General features: G+C 44.5%; 1 protein-coding gene across 20 annotated transcripts in view; it reads right to left on the bottom strand.

Moving 5' to 3' along the window:
- LOC123996746 (receptor-type tyrosine-protein phosphatase F-like) overlaps positions 1-18,901 on the bottom strand; it is a 454,750-nt gene that overhangs the window by 102,770 nt on the left and 333,079 nt on the right. For all 20 annotated transcript variants that reach the window (XM_046300391.1, XM_046300408.1, XM_046300407.1 and 17 more), the window contains one exon: positions 10,281-10,474. In XM_046300391.1, the coding sequence (XP_046156347.1) occupies positions 10,281-10,474 (194 nt within the window). The remainder of the gene's footprint in view (positions 1-10,280; positions 10,475-18,901) is intronic.

Here is an 18,901-nt window from a genome sequence, read left to right on the forward strand (position 1 = left end):
CTTCTCGTGCTTTGTTGATTTCAAAAAATGCTTTTGACTCAATTTGGCATGAGGGGGTCTGCTATACAAATTGATGGAGAGTGGTGTTGGGGGAAAAACATACGACAACATAACATTTCAAACAACAAGTGTGCAGTTAATATTGGCAAAAAACATACATTTCTTTCCTCAGGGCCGTGGGCTGAGACAGGGATGCAGTTTGAACACCACCCTCTTCAACATATATATCAAGGAACTGGCGAAGGCACCAGAACAGTCTGCAGCACCCTGTCTCACCTTACTAGAATCTGAAGTGAAATGTCTACTGTTTGCTGATGATCTGGTTATTCTGTCCCCAACCAAGGAGAGCCTACAGCAGCACCTAGATCTGTCCCCAACCATGGAGGGCCTACAGCAGCACCTAGATCTGTCCCCAACCATGGAGGGCCTACAGCAGCACCTAGATCTGTCCCCAACCATGGAGGGCCTACAGCAGCACCTAGATCTGTCCCCAACCAAGGAGAGCCTACAGCAGCACCTAGATCTGTCCCCAACCATGGAGGGCCTACAGCAGCACCTAGATCTGTCCCCAACCAAGGAGAGCCTACAGCAGCACCTAGATCTGTCCCCAACCAAGGAGAGCCTACAGCAGCACCTAGATCTGTCCCCAACCAAGGAGAGCCTACAGCAGCACCTAGATCTGTCCCCAACCAAGGAGGGCCTACAGCAGCACCTAGATCTGTCCCCAACCAAGGAGAGCCTACAGCAGCACCTAGATCTGTCCCCAACCAAGGAGAGCCTACAGCAGCACCTAGATCTGTCCCCAACCAAGGAGAGCCTACAGCAGCACCTAGATCTGTCCCCAACCAAGGAGAGCCTACAGCAGCACCTAGATCTGTCCCCAACCAAGGAGAGCCTACAGCAGCACCTAGATCTGTCCCCAACCAAGGAGAGCCTACAGCAGCACCTAGATCTGTCCCCAACCAAGGAGAGCCTACAGCAGCACCTAGATCTGTCCCCAACCAAGGAGAGCCTACAGCAGCACCTAGATCTGTCCCCAACCAAGGAGAGCCTACAGCAGCACCTAGATCTGTCCCCAACCAAGGAGAGCCTACAGCAGCACCTAGATCTGTCCCCAACCAAGGAGAGCCTACAGCAGCACCTAGATCTGTCCCCAACCAAGGAGAGCCTACAGCAGCACCTAGATCTGTCCCCAACCAAGGAGAGCCTACAGCAGCACCTAGATCTGTCCCCAACCAAGGAGAGCCTACAGCAGCACCTAGATCTGTCCCCAACCAAGGAGAGCCTACAGCAGCACCTAGATCTGTCCCCAACCAAGGAGAGCCTACAGCAGCACCTAGATCTTCTGCACAGATTCTGTCAGACCTGGGCGCTGACAATAAATCTCAATGAGACAAAAATAACTGTTTTCCAAAAAAGGTCCAGTTGCCAGGACCACAAATACAAATTCCATCTAGACACCGTTGCCCAAGAGCACACAAAAACTATACATACCTCGGCCTAAACATCAGCACCACAGGTAACTTCCACAAAACTGTGAATGATCTGAGAGACAAGGCAAGAAGGGCCTTCTATTAAATTCTACAACCACCTAAAAGGAACAGATTCCCAAAACTTCCATAACAAAGCCATCACCTACAGAGAAATTAACCTGGAGAAGAGCCCCCTAAGCAAGCTGGTCCTGGGGCTCTGTTCACAAACACAAACAGACCCCACAGAGCCCCAGGACAGCAACACAATTAGATCCAACCAAACAATGAGAAAACAAAAAGGGAATTACTTGACACATTGGAAATCATTTACCAAAAAACAGAGCAAACTGGAATGCTATTTGGGACTACACAGAGAGTACACCATGGCAGAATACCTGACCACTGTGACTGACCCAAACTTAAGGAATGATTTGACTATGTACAGACTCAGCATAGCCTTGCTATTGAGAGAAGCCTCCGTAAGCAGACCTGGCTCTCAAGAGAAGACAGGCTATGTGCACACTGCCCACAAAATGAGGTGGAACCTGAGCAGCACTTCCTAACCTCCTGGTAAACGTATGACAATATTCCAGACATATATTTCCCTCAGATTACACTGATCCACAAAGAATTTGAAAACAAGTCCAACTTTGATAAATTCCCATAAAGATCTATTGGGTAAAATACCACAGTGTGCAATCAGAGTGTAATGTTTACAGTTCATTTTTGATTGTTTATTTCACTTTTGTTTATTATCTATTTCACTTGCTTTGGCAATATTTGTCCCATGCCAATAAAGCCCTTTGCCTTGAACTGAAAGGAGAAAGAGAGAAGGAGAGAGAGGGGAGTCAGGTATAAACATGAATGGTAAAGGTGCCGTAAAGAACTGGGCAGGGAGTTGGCAGGCAATTAAACCTTTATGTTCCATAGAGTCTCCAACCTCCACGGCCAATCATTTGATATGGTGGAATTTACTCTGTCATTAAGGCTTTTGTCATAAGCAGGACAAAGAGAGCAGTAATCCAAGCTTGCCTGCTGTTCTAAAGAGATGACCCACAGCCACAGTAAAACGGCTAGGGGAATCTTAAAGCTTCCTTCAACTGAAAAACAACACACTACTAAGCCTATAGTGATGACAGCTTACAGTATAGCTAATGAGTTAGTTTCTCTCTCACTGAAATGCTGTTCTCTCTCTCTCTATGTCTATAGTGATCACAGATTATAGATTTGCTAATATGTTTCTCTGCAACAAGCTCATTTCAATTCAATTCAAAGGGCTTTATTGGCATGGGAAACACATGTTTACATTGCCAAAGCAAGTGAAATACATCTTAACAAAAGTGACCAATCTCTGTCCTTGGGTGTGTAATGTTCTATAAGCGACCGAGGGGAATGGTGATGGCCTCTTTCCAACAGATTTAGTTCCCAGGCTTCATCAGTAGCAGGAGCCAGAGAGACTGTTTTTCATGGGGCTGACAAGGACGTGGGTGCCATAAACATGGGCACAGACGGCCGCCGTGGACTGGGGAGCTCTGCTCTGGCATTAAGACCTGAGCCTAGCAAAACAGCCCAATTAAAGTGATTCAGCACCGCACCAGGGACGGAATCCATCCATCACAGAGAAGAGTGTGATGTATATATACGACAGACCGAGGAAGATTCAACAGATCAGACAATGTGTGTTTGTATGTTTGTGTGTTTGTTTGTGTGTGTGTTTGTGTGTGTGTGTGTGTGTGTTGCATATACAACAGAGACCCAACGACACACAGACTAATATAGATGGATCCTCATCCTCCAAGTACTATTTAATTACCCTTATTTTAGTCCTTCCTCCTCCTCCTCCTCCTCCCAACCAAATCAGGCCATATGTACTGTATGTATAGCAGATCAAGCAACAGCCCATGGGCTCTGTGGGGTCTGTTTGTGTTTGTGTGTATAGCATATGAAGCAACAGCCCATGGGCTCTGTGGGGTCTGTTAGTGTGTGTGTATAGCAGATCAAGCAACAGCCCATGGGCTCTGTGGGGTCTGTTAGTGTGTGTGTGTATAGCAGATCAAGCAACAGCCCATGGGCTCTGTGGGGTCTGTTTGTGTTTGTGTGTATAGCAGATCAGAGCAACAGCCCATGGGCTCTGTGGGGTCTGTTAGTGTGTGTGTATAGCAGATCAAGCAACAGCCCATGGGCTCTGTGGGGTCTGTTTGTGTTTGTGTGTATAGCAGATCAGAGCAACAGCCCATGGGCTCTGTGGGGTCTGTTAGTGTGTGTGAATAGCAGATCAAGCAACAGCCCATGGGCTCTGTGGGGTCTGTTTGTGTTTGTGTGTATAGCAGATCAGAGCAACAGCCCATGGGCTCTGTGGGGTCTGTTAGTGTGGGTGTATAGCAGATCAGAGCAACAGCCCATGGGCTCTGTGGGGTCTGTTTGTGTTTGTGTGTATAGCAGATCAGAGCAACAGCCCATGGGCTCTGTGGGGTCTGTTAGTGTGGGTGTATAGCAGATCAGAGCAACAGCCCATGGGCTCTGTGGGGTCTGTTAGTGTGGGTGTATAGCAGATCAGAGCAACAGCCCATGGGCTCTGTGGGGTCTGTTAGTGTGGGTGTATAGCAGATCAGGGTCTGGGGTCTGTTAGTGTGGGTGTATAGCAGATCAGAGCAACAGCCCATGGGCTCTGTGGGGTCTGTTAGTGTGGGTGTATAGCAGATCAGAGCAACAGCCCATGGGCTCTGTGGGGTCTGTTAGTGTGGGTGTATAGCAGATCAGAGCAACAGCCCATGGGCTCTGTGGGGTCTGTTAGTGTGGGTGTATAGCAGATCAGAGCAACAGCCCATGGGCTCTGTGGGGTCTGTTAGTGTGTGTGTATAGCAGATCAGAGCAACAGCCCAGGGGCTCTGTGGGATCTGTTAGTGTGGGTGTATAGCAGATCAGAGCAACAGCCCATGGGCTCTGTGGGGTCTGTTAGTGTGGGTGTATAGCAGATCAGAGCAACAGCCCATGGGCTCTGTGGGGTCTGTTAGTGTGTGTGAACAGATCCCCTGGACCAGCTTGCTTAGGGGACTCTTCTCCAGGTTCATTTTCTGTAGGTGATAGCTTTGTTATGGAAGGTTTGGGAATCCCTTCCTTTTAGGTCTGTGTGGCATTCCAATGCAGAGGACTAAGGAAACTACTGCAAAACTAGTTATTCATTCTAATAGGAAAACTCTCCACTGGTTTGGCAAGAGACATTTAATAAGAAACATTACAGATAAAAATGCACCAATCTCTATGAATAAAAGTAGGAGGAAAAAAACTCCAAAATCAGCGATCAATTCGTGTGATGGTCAATCTGAGTTTAGAGAGGAGTGTGTGTGTGTCTGTGTCTGCATGCGTGTGTTGCTCCATAGGGGAGAGTGGGGTAAGTTGAGCCATTACTCCGTCAAGGGAAATATAGTATTGTTTCTAACAAAGATATCTACATATATTTCAGGATGTATATCCCTGGAAATAATCAGAATTAATTTAAACATTGCAGTTTTGAAAACATTGCTTGTCAATAAAAAGTGGTCTCTTGGCACAACTTACCGCGCGTATGGGGTAAATTGAGGGCAGGACAGGGTAAGTTAAGCCACCTACAAATTTCTGTACTGAATAAATATTACCACTACCATTTTAAAACCATGAATATCTTTATTCCCCAAACACAATTCAACACAATCACAATCTGTTGTCTTTCGATAATGTTAAGCATTTATTAACGCTTAACACCTAGACGTAACAGACACTTCGTACTTCTTGAAACACTTTTAACATAGGCCAGGAGCTGTTGTTACCTCATATCCCAGCGAAAAATGCCTTTCATTATGCCTGGGAAGAAAACATTTCAATTTGCTCAACTTGCCATTGGCTCAACTTACCCCAAGACAAACATTTTGACTATGTTAACTCACACAGCTACAAGGATGCACTTTCATGCAAGGTTTAGGACCTCATAATAGTATTGTAGCTTAAATAGATCCCAACTGACGTATAATACAATCTTAAAAATATCTTCTTTGGTTTAGATACAAGCATCATGAATCCTCTAAGACAATAGATTTATTTGACTTGGTGAAAATCTGTTTTTTGGACCTGACTTGCTCACCACTTTTCCCATGTGGTTTCTTCCTTCACAGACTCCATGACATGATGACCTCTTCCTAAATACTTGGTCACATTATTCATTTTGTGTATGGTTTCCTATAAACAAGGATGGCTCAACTTACCCCACTCTCCCCTACTGTACGTGTAGAGTCAATTTTATCACTACGCCAGATCGAGACAGTCCCCTGAGAAACACATCCACTCACAGGGATACTGTATGTATGTGTGCATATGTGTGAGTGTAAGTCCATGTGTGTGTAAGTCCATGTGTGTGCAAGTCCATGAGTGTGTAAGTCCATGTGTGTGCAAGTCCATGTGTGTGTGTAAGTCCATGTGTGTGCAAGTCAATGTGTGTGCAAGTCCATGTGTGTGTAAGTCCATGTGTGTGCAAGTCCATGTGTGTGTAAGTCCATGTGTGTGTAAGTCCATGTGTGTGTAAGTCCATGAGTGTGTAAGTCCATGTGTGTGTAAGTCCATGTGTGTGCAAGTCCATGTGTGTGTAAGTCCATGTGTGTGTAAGTCCATGTGTGTGTAAGTCCATGTGTGTGTAAGTCCATGTGTGTGTAAGTCCATGTGTGTGTAAGTCCATGTGTGTGTAAGTCCATGTGTGTGCAAGTCCATGTGTGTGTAAGTCCATGAGTGTGTAAGTCCATGTGTGTGTAAGTCCATGAGTGTGTAAGTCCATGTGTGTGTAAGTCCATGAGTGTGTAAGTCCATGTGTGTGCAAGTCCATGTGTGTGTAAGTCCATGTGTGTGCAAGTCCATGTGTGTGTAAGTCCATGTGTGTGTGTAAGTCCATGTGTGTGTGTAAGTCCATGTGTGTGTAAGTCCATGTGTGTGTAAGTCCATGTGTGTGTAAGTCCATGTGTGTGCAAGTCCATGTGTGTGTAAGTCCATGAGTGTGTAAGTCCATGTGTGTGTAAGTCCATGAGTGTGTAAGTCCATGAGTGTGTAAGTCCATGTGTGTGTAAGTCCATGTGTGTGTAAGTCCATGTGTGTGTAAGTCCATGTGTGTGTAAGTCCATGTGTGTGTAAGTCCATGTGTGTGCTCGCGTGTTCGCTCCCGTGTGTGTGTCATTGCCTGTATCTGTGAGTCATAAATGTGGTAGGGGGATGAAGAGGCAGAGGCCTTTATCAAGCTCTACTTCTTGCCCAGATAAGACAGGAATGCAGCTCATGAAGGAAATCAGAGGTGAGACATCTCTGGGAGAGAGAAAAAAACCAAACAATGTGAAATGACCGGAACGATCGGCCTCACACCACATGATAAGTCTACATGACTTTTCAGCTTGGCCAAGGAGTGGTGCAGTGTGTGTGTGTGTGTGTGTGTGTGTGTGTGTGTGTGTGTGTGTGTGTGTGTGTGTGTGTGTGTGTGTGTGTGTGTGTGTGTGTGTGTGTGTGTGTGTGTGTGTGTGTGTGTGTGTGTGTGTGTGTGTGTGTGTGTGTGTGTGTGTGTCAAAGGAGTGGTGCATCACAGAGACCAGATAAGGCAGCCATCAAGGAACAGAGATTTGCGAAGAAGTCTTTAGGTGGCTGTCTGATAGCAAGGTCACAGAAAAATGGTTGGTCAACAGCAGTCTGTTGGAACCAGTCTGATGTCGCGATATCTCACGTTCTGTTTCACAATGAAGTAAAAAGAAACATGAGCACAGTGGTCAGTCTGCTTGACCCGGCTATACCAATTATTTATCTTATATACGGTATGGTACAGCTTTTTAACTAAACAAAGGGTCAGTCTGCAATTACAAAAACAACAGACCAGCTGTCGTTCCACGTACTAATCGCACACTGCAGATTTAAGGTGCACAAGCAGAGTATCCCACATTCACAGCACACCAATACCAATGCCAGTGATGTGGATAATACAGTAGATTTGCCTGAGCGAACCGCTGTAAAACAGCAGCAGAATCAGACATGTTGTCTAGTGAATTGTCTCGCTGAACATCTCATCACACCTCCATACCTACCGTGTCAGCTAGGCTTGCCTGCAGCTATCTGAGGAGAATGGCATGGCGTGCTACCACTGATAAGCTGAGAAGCTAGAAGAGGGTTTGACACTGTGTGCTTCAGAGAGAAGGAAGGCATGCTCCCACAAGCTAATACCAGGAGAACACCTTGTATTTACACCCTCTCTCTACCGTACCTCACACGGAAAACTACAACATTATAAAACGACTAGAAACTATTTTTTGTCCATTAAAATAACATCAAATTGATCAGAAATACAGTGTAGACATTGTTAATGTTGTAAATTACTATTGTAGCTGGAAACGGCAGATGCTTTTAATGGAATATCTACATAGGTGTAGAGACCTATTATCAGCAACCATCACTTCTGTGTTTCAAATGTTCCTATTTTCTTTCTTAATTTTTGTGTTATTGACTGTACATTTGTTTATGTGTAACTCTGTGTTTTTGTCGCTTTTTGTGTTAGCTAATCCAAGTTTATAATTTTAAAAGGCTAATTGATCATTAGAAAACCCTTTTGCAATTATGTTAGCACAGCTGAAAACAGTTGATCTGATTAAAGAAGCAATAAAACTGGCCTTCTTTAGACTAGTTGAGTATCTGGAGCATAAGGATTTGTGGGTTCGATTGCAGGCTCAAAATGGCCAGAAACAAGGAACTTTCTTCCGAAACTCGCCAGTCTCTTCTTGTTCTGAGAAAGGAAGGCTATTCAATGCGGAACATTGCCAAGAAACTGAAGAACTCGTACAACGTTGTGTACTACTCCCTTAACAGAACAGTGCAAACTGGCTCTAACCAGAACATAAAGAGGCGTTTTAGATGCACCCATCACAACTGAGCAAAAGGACAAGAACATTAGAGTGTCTAGTTTGAGACACAGATGCCTCACAAGTCCTCAACTGGCAGCTTCATTCAATAGTACCCACAAAACACTCTCAACATCAACAGAGAAGAGGCGACTCCGGGATGCTGGCCTTCTAGGCAGAGTTCCTCTGTCCAGTGTCTGTGTTCTTTTGCCCATCTTAATTTTTAATTTTGATTGGCCAGTCTGAGATATGGCTTTTCCTTTACAGTTCTGCATCCCGGAGTCCTCTCTTCACTGTTGACGTTGAGACTGGTGTTTTGTGGGTACTATTTAATGAAGCTGCCAGTTGAGGATTTGTGAGGCATCTGTTTCTCAAACTAGTCATTCGTGTGTGTGTGTGTGCATTCCTTATCAGGATTATGTTTATGCAGTTTATATTCTTAATTTACGATTACTACAACAAGATGGTGAAAAACCCAAGCAACAATATAACATAACCTTTTCCTGGAATAACAAGGCAGTGAATTTACATTCTCAATGACATAAAAGGCAGGCATATCTAAATACAGAATCACCAATACATTTTCATCAGCAGCATGGCTAGAAACTGAAAACAGTCTTTCATCCCTGCCTTATTCCACTGAAGAGGAAATGGAGAAGGGAGGATTTGTTCACTGTGGTTTGTAAAGGCACATACACACAGGACAAAAACAGGACCTTTTCAATCATGTTAAGAGGAGTAATTAACTAATCATAGTGATTGATTACCACTCTCTGCCACTGACAGAGAGTAACAGTTATTACATACTGAGCAAAATCCATCTCCTCCAGTTCTCTATTCCGAGTGACAGAAAACTGTGTGAGGTGAATCTTTGAAAGTTTGAGACACCTGGGTTCTTTGAGCGTTTGCTTGAGCCTTCCTGGAGTACCAAATGGGCAGGCTAGCTCAATCAAGCACAGCTTAAGTATGCATTTGGTTTGCAGTTAAAGTATTAGAAAGAGGTTTGACTGGTTTGACACTGGAGAGGGAGATGAAGGTGAGGGAGATTGGGATATACAGTACATTATGTGTGATACTGAGTGAGATGGTGTCATCCAGTAGTTGCAACAGCAGATAATACCTGTGCCTCAGGTAGTATGTGTAGGACTGAGTGAGCTGAGTGACAATGGGACAGTACCTGTGCCTCAGGTAGTATATGTAGGACTGAGCGAGCTGAGTGGGAATGGGACAGTACCTGTGCCTCAGGTAGTATGTGTAGGACTGAGTGAGCTGAGTGGGAATGGGACAGTACCTGTGCCTCAGGTAGTATATGTAGGACTGAGCGAGCTGAGTGACAATGGGACAGTACCTGTGCCTCAGGTAGTATGTGTATGACTGAGTGAGCTGAGTGGGAATGGGACAGTACCTGTGCCTCAGGTAGTATGTGTAGGACTGAGTGAGCTGAGTGACAATGGGACAGTACCTGTGCCTCAGGTAGTATATGTAGGACTGAGCGAGCTGAGTGGGAATGGGACAGTACCTGTGCCTCAGGTAGTATATGTAGGACTGAGCGAGCTGAGTGGGAATGGGACAGTACCTGTGCCTCAGGTAGTATATGTAGGACTGAGTGAGCTGAGTGGGATTGGGACAGTACCTGTGCCTCAGGCAGTATATGTAGGACTGAGTGAGCTGAGTGGGAATGGGACAGTACCTGTGCCTCAGGTAGTATATGTAGGACTGAGTGAGCTGAGTGGGAATGGGACAGTACCTGTGCCTCAGGTAGTATATGTAGGACTGAGTGAGCTGAGTGGGAATGGGACAGTACCTGTGCCTCAGGTAGTATGTGTAGGACTGAGTGAGCTGAGTGGGAATGGGACAGTACCTGTGCCTCAGGTAGTATGTGTAGGACTGAGTGAGCTGAGTGGGAATGGGACAGTACCTGTGCCTCAGGTAGGGAGACATCCATGATGCTGGGCTGGCCTCGTGGCTCTCCGTTCTCCAGTCGCGAGTAGACCACCTGGTACCCTCTGATCTGGCCATGCTGCTTCACCTGGAGGGGGGGCTTCCACGTCACCCTCAGGGCTGTGGAGTTCAGGACATCAGCCTCCACCTTTCTGGGTGGAGCTCCAGGCACTGGGGAGAGAGGGTAATAGGTAACAGAGTTTAGGTAACAATTGAGGTTAGGTAACAAGTTGAGCTTAAATTCTGACTGAGGGATACAGCTAGGCTTAAAACCTTACAGACAGGGTCTGTGTCCAAAATGGCATCCTCTTTTAGATGCACCCATAGAATCATAGAAGACAACCAACCAAGTCTGTTCCAAACGCAGTGCTCTATAGCTAGCTGGATCAAAGCTTCATCCGCAGCTGAGCTACTTTTGAAGGTTAGATCAATCAAAGTGTCTCATGTGGTCCCTTAGGGGGGGGGACGTTGACTGCTGGGTTGAGTGGCCAAACTTTATGCTTCGTGGCAGAGGAAGAGCAGAGCTGCTATTGAAACAAGCTTATTACGAGCCCCTCAAGGATGCATGGTCAGCTTCAAGGGGAAACTTTACATTATTACAAATATGACTTCAATAAAAATGAGAGGATACAGCGTGGCTTGGTAATGATAGCCAATAGGAAGCAGTGGAGGTAGCATGACTTGGTAATGATAGCCAATAGGAAGCAGTGGAGGTAGCATGGCTTGGTAATGATAGCCAATAGGAAGCAGTGGAGGTAGCATGGCTTGGTAATGATAGCCAATAGGAAGCAGTGGAGGTAGCATGACTTGGTAATGATAGCCAATAGGAAGCAGTGGAGGTAGCATGACTTGGTAATGATAGCCAATAGGAAGCAGTGGAGGTAGCATGACTTGGTAATGATAGCCAATAGGAAGCAGTGGAGGTAGCATGGCTTGGTAATGATAGCCAATAGGAAGCAGTGGAGGTAGCATGACTTGGTAATGATAGCCAATAGGAAGCAGTGGAGGTAGCATGACTTGGTAATGATAGCCAATAGGAAGCAGTGGAGGTAGCATGACTTGGTAATGATAGCCAATAGGAAGCAGTGGAGGTAGCATGGCTTGGTAATGATAGCCAATAGGAAGCAGTGGAGGTAGCATGACTTGGTAATGATAGCCAATAGGAAGCAGTGGAGGTAGCATGACTTGGTAATGATAGCCAATAGGAAGCAGTGGAGGTAGCATGACTTGGTAATGATAGCCAATAGGAAGCAGTGGAGGTAGCATGACTTGATAATGATAGCCAATAGGAAGCAGTGGAGGTAGCATGACTTGGTAATGATAGCCAATAGGAAGCAGTGGAGAGTAAGAAGGAGAAGAAGGAAGTTAAGTGGTACAGGTTATAAAGGCCTGTATTAAGAGATCAATATACAGATATAAGCAGATTGTTAGTGTAGTAGTCTACGCAACACAACACCACGTAGCAGAGAGGAAAGGCTCAGTATCTGCCAGTCAGCACTATGCACAGCAGCTCTGCTAATTGAAACCATTTAACCTCATAATACATCTGCAAGCTTCCAGAATCCTGCAGAATCCTGCTGCCTACACCGACCTTCAGAAGAGGAAAAGTCAATATGGCCGTTGTATTAACAGATAAACACAAAGCCCAGGTCTGCATCCCAAATCACACCCTATTCCCTATATACAGTAGTTCACTACTTGTCAAAAGTAGTCTACTATGTAGGCATTAGAGTGCCATTTACAATGCATACCAGGCCTGTGTAAAATGGAAGAGGTACATAAGAGAAGCCCAGCATGTATACAGTCACATACTGTACACACAATGCTGTTGAAGTCGTTGAGGTTTGGTCTTCAAGGTTTCAATCCAGAGAACTGCTGGGTTTAATTTGTACTTGCTGGTTTCAAACGGAACCAAAAGCGATGACACAATGGACTCTATTGTTTTAAAACAACACAGACTATCATCTTTCAGTGTTGGGGATGTTACAGATGGACTGGGCTGTTGGACTCAAACTGCAGCCAGCAGCGATTGTCTTTGTCCCCTCCATCTCTCTCTCTTTCCCTCTCTCCATCTCTCCATCTCTCAGCCTCCCCCCTCTCTCGTTTGCCATCGCTCCCTGGCTGTCTGATTCTCATCAGAGAAAGAGCTCCCACTCCCTCCCATGGAGTCTCCATGGAAACCTTGTTGCAGAGATGGAGTGGGTTCGTGCCAGGTTCTCTTGTTTCTAGAACGTACCCTCTACTCATGACACTTGGCAGGAGTTGCTAATGCACTTTTTCCAGAATCCCACTGTGTGAAGGCAGTCAAGCTCATATAATGTGCTTGTCAGCTCAGGGCAGTGGGAAAGCTATTCAGCTGGTCATTTAATAAAGATGTCAAAGAGAACGGGAATGTATAGTCCTAGTCAGATGGGGGGGGGGGGGGGCAGAGGACATGGAACCCCTGGAGTTCCTCAAATAACCATTGTTAGTCAATGGCACCTTCGGTTAGTTGAGAGGTTCTTGGAGAAACCTTTAATGGTTCAATGTAGCAACGGGTTCCTGGAAGAACCCTGGAGTGGAGTGGCTTAGTAGGGGTGTGACTTTAAGATGGGGAGAAGTGGAGATTGAGTGTGTGGACAGGTGTCTTTTATACAGGTAACGAGTTCAAACAGGTGCAGTTAATACAGGTAATGAGTGGAGAACAGGAGGGCTTCTTAAAGAAAAACTAACAGGTCTGTGAGAGCCGGAATTCTTACTGGTTGGTAGGTGATCAAATACTTATGTCATGCAATAAAGTGCAAATTAATTACTTAAAAATCATACAATGTGATTTTCTGGATTTTTGTTTTAGATTCCGTCTCTCACAGTTGAAGTGTACCTATGATAAAAATGACAGACCTCTACATGCTTTGTAAGTAGGAAAACCTGCAAAATCAGCAGTGTATCAAATACTTGTTCTCCCCACTGTATATGTTTTGGCCACCGTTAAGATTAAAAGTAATTTCTGTTAATTTATTCTGTTGTATTGTCATCACATGTTAACGTTGAACACTGACAGGGGTGTATGAGTTCCTCGAATTGGAATAGTTACCACTTTATTACTGTATGTAATCAGAAATGTTATGATTATTAATATTATATTCAAATATGTAATGGCCATAAATATTCAAGGAACATTTTACTTTGAGGAGTACAAACTTAACATGATGAAAAGGAATGATATTTATACTAACAGGTGACCAAAAAAAACTATCTGAAAGTCAAGCCTCCAAAAAGCCACAACTTCAATCTGATAGGCTGCCACCTCTACAATATATTATTAAGGTTTAAAATGTAACCCCTCCCATCAGAAAAAGGTCATGGTTTGAACCTTTACACAGGGGTTCCTTGAATACCCTTTTCAGAGGGGTTCCTGGAGGAACCTTTTTCAGCTGGAAAGGTTCCGCTGGCATGGCAACCCAAAAGGTGTATCCAGGCACTTTTACTTGTAAGAGTGAACAGACAGTGTACAGGCACACAACACAGCTGACATGAGAGACAGCCCAGCATTATACTGTATATACCCCACCATCAGGGATATACAGATGGATCTCAATAATTATATGCTGAGAGATTGGCTTAATGTTAGTTTATTCAAACAAATTAATTGTGAGCCAGAGGCCCAGCCTTCAAGGACCAGGGCGCCCTAACCACAGTGTCAGAGCAAATGAGACTTCACTGTGATTGGACAGGGAATCAGGCAGGCAGCTCTGCGGGTGCTGCTGTTCTGTGGGGGTGGGGGGATCATTGGTGATAGAGTGGATCGAGGATGGAGAGACAGAGAGAGAAAGAGAGTGAGAGGGTAGAGGCAGAGAGGTGGGAGACAGAGAGAGTGAGAGAGAGAGAGAGAGAGAGAGAGAGAGAGAGAGAGAGAGGGGGGAGAGAAGGAGATGGAGAGAGAGAGGGGGAGAAAGAGACGGAGAGAGAGAGAAAGAGAGAGAGGGGGAGAAAGAGATGGAGAGAGAGAGAGAGAGAGGGGGAGAAAGAGGTGGAGAGAGAGTGGTGGAGAGAGAGGGGGAAGAGAGAGGGGGAAGAGATGGAGAGAGAGAGGCGGAGAGAGGGGGGAAGAGATGGAGAGAGTGAGGTGGAGAGAGGGAGGGAGAGAGAGGGAGGGAGAGTGAGATCGAAATATTTGAGCGAGAGAGAGAGAGAGAGAGAGAGAGAGAGAGAGAGAGAGAGAGAGAGAGAGAGAGAGAGAGAGAGAGAGAGCGGAGAGCGAGGGAGGGAGGGAGAAAGAGGGAGGGAAAGAGATGGGAGAGAGAGATGGAGAGAAAGTGGGTGAAAGAGAGAGAGAGGGAGAGATAGGGATGGAGAAAGAGTGAAAGAGATAGAGGGAGAAAAAGAGATAGAGGGAGAAAGAGAGAAAGAAGGAGAGAGAGAAAGGGATGAGAGAGAGGGATATGAGGAGAGAGGGAGCCAGAGAGAGAGGTGACACAGTCAAGGTTATTGGATGGGATTGAGTGGGAGAGGAACAGTGTGCTTAACTAAAGACAATGCTTTGCTTCTGCTTGTCTCTTGCGAAGGCATTATTGTCTGTTTCTAGTCTTTATATGAAAGCCCTAACTAACCCGGTGAGACATAAAAGAAAAACAGAGAAGGGAAGAGGGAGAGAAAGATGGAGATAATAAGATAAAGAGAAGAAACTCTGCTACACCAGCTATATACATCCAGCTCTCTGACCAGATGTACTGTATGTAGATCTGAAAAAGAGCAGCTTCTCCCAAAGTGCAAAAAAAATAATAACGAATAGAAATAAACTATAGCGAGAGTAGCCAAATAGCCATTACGATCACTGAGACAGGTCTCATGCTCGGAAAAATAGACGCAGACAATTCAAACACAATTAAGTCACCTGGGAATCAAATTAATCCAGACAATTAATCCAGACAATGGAAAAGCCTAACATAATTAAAACAGAAGGGAAAAAGAGAGAGGCAGGAAAGAGGGAAGGTGAGAAGAGAAGGAAAGAGGGGAAGAGGGGGATGCAGGCAGATGTCAAGAGCACAGGCCATCTTAATTTGTTAGTTGTGGTCACCACAGACTGCTGGAGAAAGAAGCAGAAACTCTGGATGGAGAGGACATTAGGAAAAGCTTCGGTCCACACACTGTGCGGATGGACAAACAGCTAGAGAACGAAGAAACCCGGTGTAGAGGACAAGAAGAGGGATGGGCTCTACAGCCCTGCACACTATGCTGCCCATCGCTCTTAAGCCTCTCTTGGACTTATCCGCTGATACTTTGATTTTCTCCAGTGGCCCAGGAAAATAGCCTATTGCTCTCAAGGTTACGATGTGGTGGATTGAGTCTTGACAAAACAGACGGAACCCCTTGCAAGGATTTACTGTAATAGTGTCTTCAGACTTAGAGACCACAGGCACTGGACCGTGCCACTGTGACACCGTGAGGCGGTATACTCTGCATGCGTCCGAAATGACACTCTATTCCCTATTTAGTGAACTACTTTTGACCAGAGACCCAGAGGGAATAGGCTGCAATTTTAGGACGTCAGTTATAAACACACATTGCATTCAATTTGATTAATGTCAGTAATTAACACAGCACGCTCGTTTGTTGAGCTGACCATCGTTTTGTGCTAGCCTACCATGCACAGCCCATTTAGCCACTATGCATACCACAGCGCCTCAGACCAGACCTCAAAACTGTTATCTACAGTATGTGAGAAGATGGAGCCTGTCAGACTCAGGCTCCTCTCCAGACAACACAGACTGCCCAGCCCGCTGCCGGGTTAGAGAAATCACAGCACACTCAGAAACAGGATGAAAACCAGAGACAGGCCGTAGAGTAGAGCAGCAGGAGGTCGTAGCATTAGAAGAGTAGTAGTCATAGAAGAATCCCGGTGCAGGGTTAGTGTCAGTAGTGTGGCCAGAGAAAGGCAGAGACAGGCCGTTGGGGAAAGTAGTGTCAGTAATAACAGTAGTGTCAGTAGTAACAGTAGTGTCAGTAGTAACAGTAGTGTCAGTAGTAACAGTAGCAGTAACAGTAGTGTCAGTAGTAACAGTAGTGTTAGTAGTAACAGTAGTGTCAGTAGTAACAGTAGCAGTAACAGTAGTGTCAGTAGTAACAGTAGTGTCAGTAGTAACAGTAGTGTCAGTAGTAACAGTAGCAGTAACAGTAGTGTCAGTAGTAACAGTAGTGTCAGTAGTAACAGTAGTGTCAGTAGTAACAGTAGCAGTAACAGTAGTGTCAGTAGTAACAGTAGTGTCAGTAGTAACAGTAGTGTCAGTAGTAACAGTAGTGTTAGTAGTAACAGTAGTGTCAGTAGTAACAGTAGCATTAACAGTAGTGTCAGTAGTAACAGAGGTGTCAGTAGTAACAGTAATGTCAGTAGTAACAGTAGTGTCAGTAGTAACAGTAGCAGTAACAGTAGTGTCAGTAGTAACAGTAGTGTCAGTAGTAACAGTAGTAGTAACAGTAGTGTCAGTAGTAACAGTAGTGTCAGTAGTAACAGTAGTGTTAGTAGTAACAGTAGTAGTAACAGTAGTGTTAGTAGTAACAGTAGTGTCAGTAGTAACAGTAGTGTTAGTAGTAACAGTAGTGTCAGTAGTAACAGTAGTGTCAGTAGTAACAGTAGCAGTAACAGTAGTGTCAGTAGTAACAGTAGTGTCAGTAGTAACAGTAGTGTCAGTAGTAACAGTAGCAGTAACAGTAGTGTCAGTAGTAACAGTAGTGTTAGTAGTAACAGTAGTGTCAGTAGTAACAGTAGCATTAACAGTAGTGTCAGTAGTAACAGAGGTGTCAGTAGTAACAGTAGTGTCAGTAGTAACAGTAGTGTCAGTAGTAACAGTAGTGTCAGTAGTAACAGTAGTAGTAACAGTAGTGTCAGTAGTAACAGTAGTGTCAGTAGTAACAGTAGTGTTAGTAGTGTTAGTAGTGTCAGTAGTAACAGTAGTAGTAACAGTAGTGTTAGTAGTAACAGTAGTGTCAGTAGTAACAGTAGTGTTAGTAGTAACAGTAGTGTCAGTAGTAACAGTAGTGTCAGTAGTAACAGTAGTGTTAGTAGTAACAGTAGTGTCAGTAGTAACAGTAGTGTCAGTAGTAACAGTAGTGTCAGTAGTAACAGTAGTGTAGTAGTAGTAAGTAGTAACAGTAGTGTAGTAGTAACAGTAGTGTTAGTAGTAACAGTAGTGTTAGTAGTAACAGTAGTGTTAGTAGTAACAGTAGTGTTAGTAGTAACAGTAGTGTCAGTAGTAACAGTAGTGTTAGTAGTAACAGTAGTGTCAGTAGTAACAGTAGTGTTAGTAGTAACAGTAGTGTTAGTAGTAACAGTAGTGTCAGTAGTAACAGTAGTGTTAGTAGTAACAGTAGTGTTAGTAGTAACAGTAGTGTCAGTAGTAACAGTAGTGTCAGTAGTAGTAACAGCAGTGTCAGTAGTGTGGCCAGAGAAATGCACAGACCGGCCGTTGGGGAAAGTAGCAGAAAAGGGTTGGGTTGAAAGCAGTAGTGTCAGTAGTAACAGTAGTGTCAGTAGTAACAGTAGTGTTAGTAGTAACAGTAGTGTCAGTAGTAACAGTAGCAGTAACAGTAGTAACAGTAGTAGTAACAGTAGTGTCAGTAGTAACAGTAGCAGTAACAGTAGTTACAGTAGTAGTAACAGTAGTGTCAGTAGTAACAGTAGTGTCAGTAGTAACAGTAGTGTCAGTAGTAACAGTAGCAGTAACAGTAGTAACAGTAGTAGTAACAGTAGTAGTAACAGTAGTGTCAGTAGTAACAGTAGTAACAGTAGTAGTAACAGTAGTAACAGTAGTGTCAGTAGTAACAGTAGCAGTAACAGTAGTGTTAGTAGTAACAGTAGTAACAGTAGTAGTAACAGTAGTGTCAGTAGTAACAGTGGTGTCAGTAGTAACAGTAGTGTCAGTAGTAACAGTGGTGTCAGTAGTGTGGCCAGAGAAAGGCAGAGACAGGCCGTTGGGGAAAGTAGCAGAAAAGGGTTGGGTTGAAAGCAGTAGTGTCAGTAGTAACAGTAGTGTCAGTAGTAACAGTAGTGTCAGTAGTAACAGTAGTGTCAGTAGTGTGGCCAGAGAAAGGCAGAGACAGGCCGTTGGGGAAAGTAGCAGAAAAGGGTTGGGTTGAAAGCAGTAGTGTCAGTAGTAACAGTAGTGTCAGTAGTAACAGTAGTGTCAGTAGTGGTAACAGTAGTGTCAGTAGTGGTAACAGTAGTAGTAACAGTAGAAGTAGTAGTAGTAGTAGTAGTAACAGTAGCAGTAACAGTAGTAACAGCAGTGTCAGTAGTGGTAACAGTAGTAGTAATAGTAGTGTCAGTAGTAACAGTAGTGTCAGTAGTAACAGTAGTGTCAGTAGTGGTAACAGTAGTGTCAGTAGTGGTAACAGTAGTAGTAACAGTAGAAGTAGTAGTAGTAGTAGTAACAGTAGCAGTAACAGTAGCAGTAACAGTAGTAACAGTAGTAGTAACAGCAGTGTCAGTAGTGGTAACAGTAGTAGTAACAGTAGAAGTAGTAGTAGTAATAGTAGTAGTAGTAACAGTAGCAGTAACAGTATTAACAGTAGTAGTAACAGCAGTGTCAGTAGTGGTAACAGTAGTAGTAACAGTAGAAGTAG

The sequence above is a fragment of the Oncorhynchus gorbuscha genome, linkage group LG15 (genome assembly GCF_021184085.1).
Source record: "Oncorhynchus gorbuscha isolate QuinsamMale2020 ecotype Even-year linkage group LG15, OgorEven_v1.0, whole genome shotgun sequence".
NCBI lineage: Eukaryota > Metazoa > Chordata > Actinopteri > Salmoniformes > Salmonidae > Oncorhynchus > Oncorhynchus gorbuscha.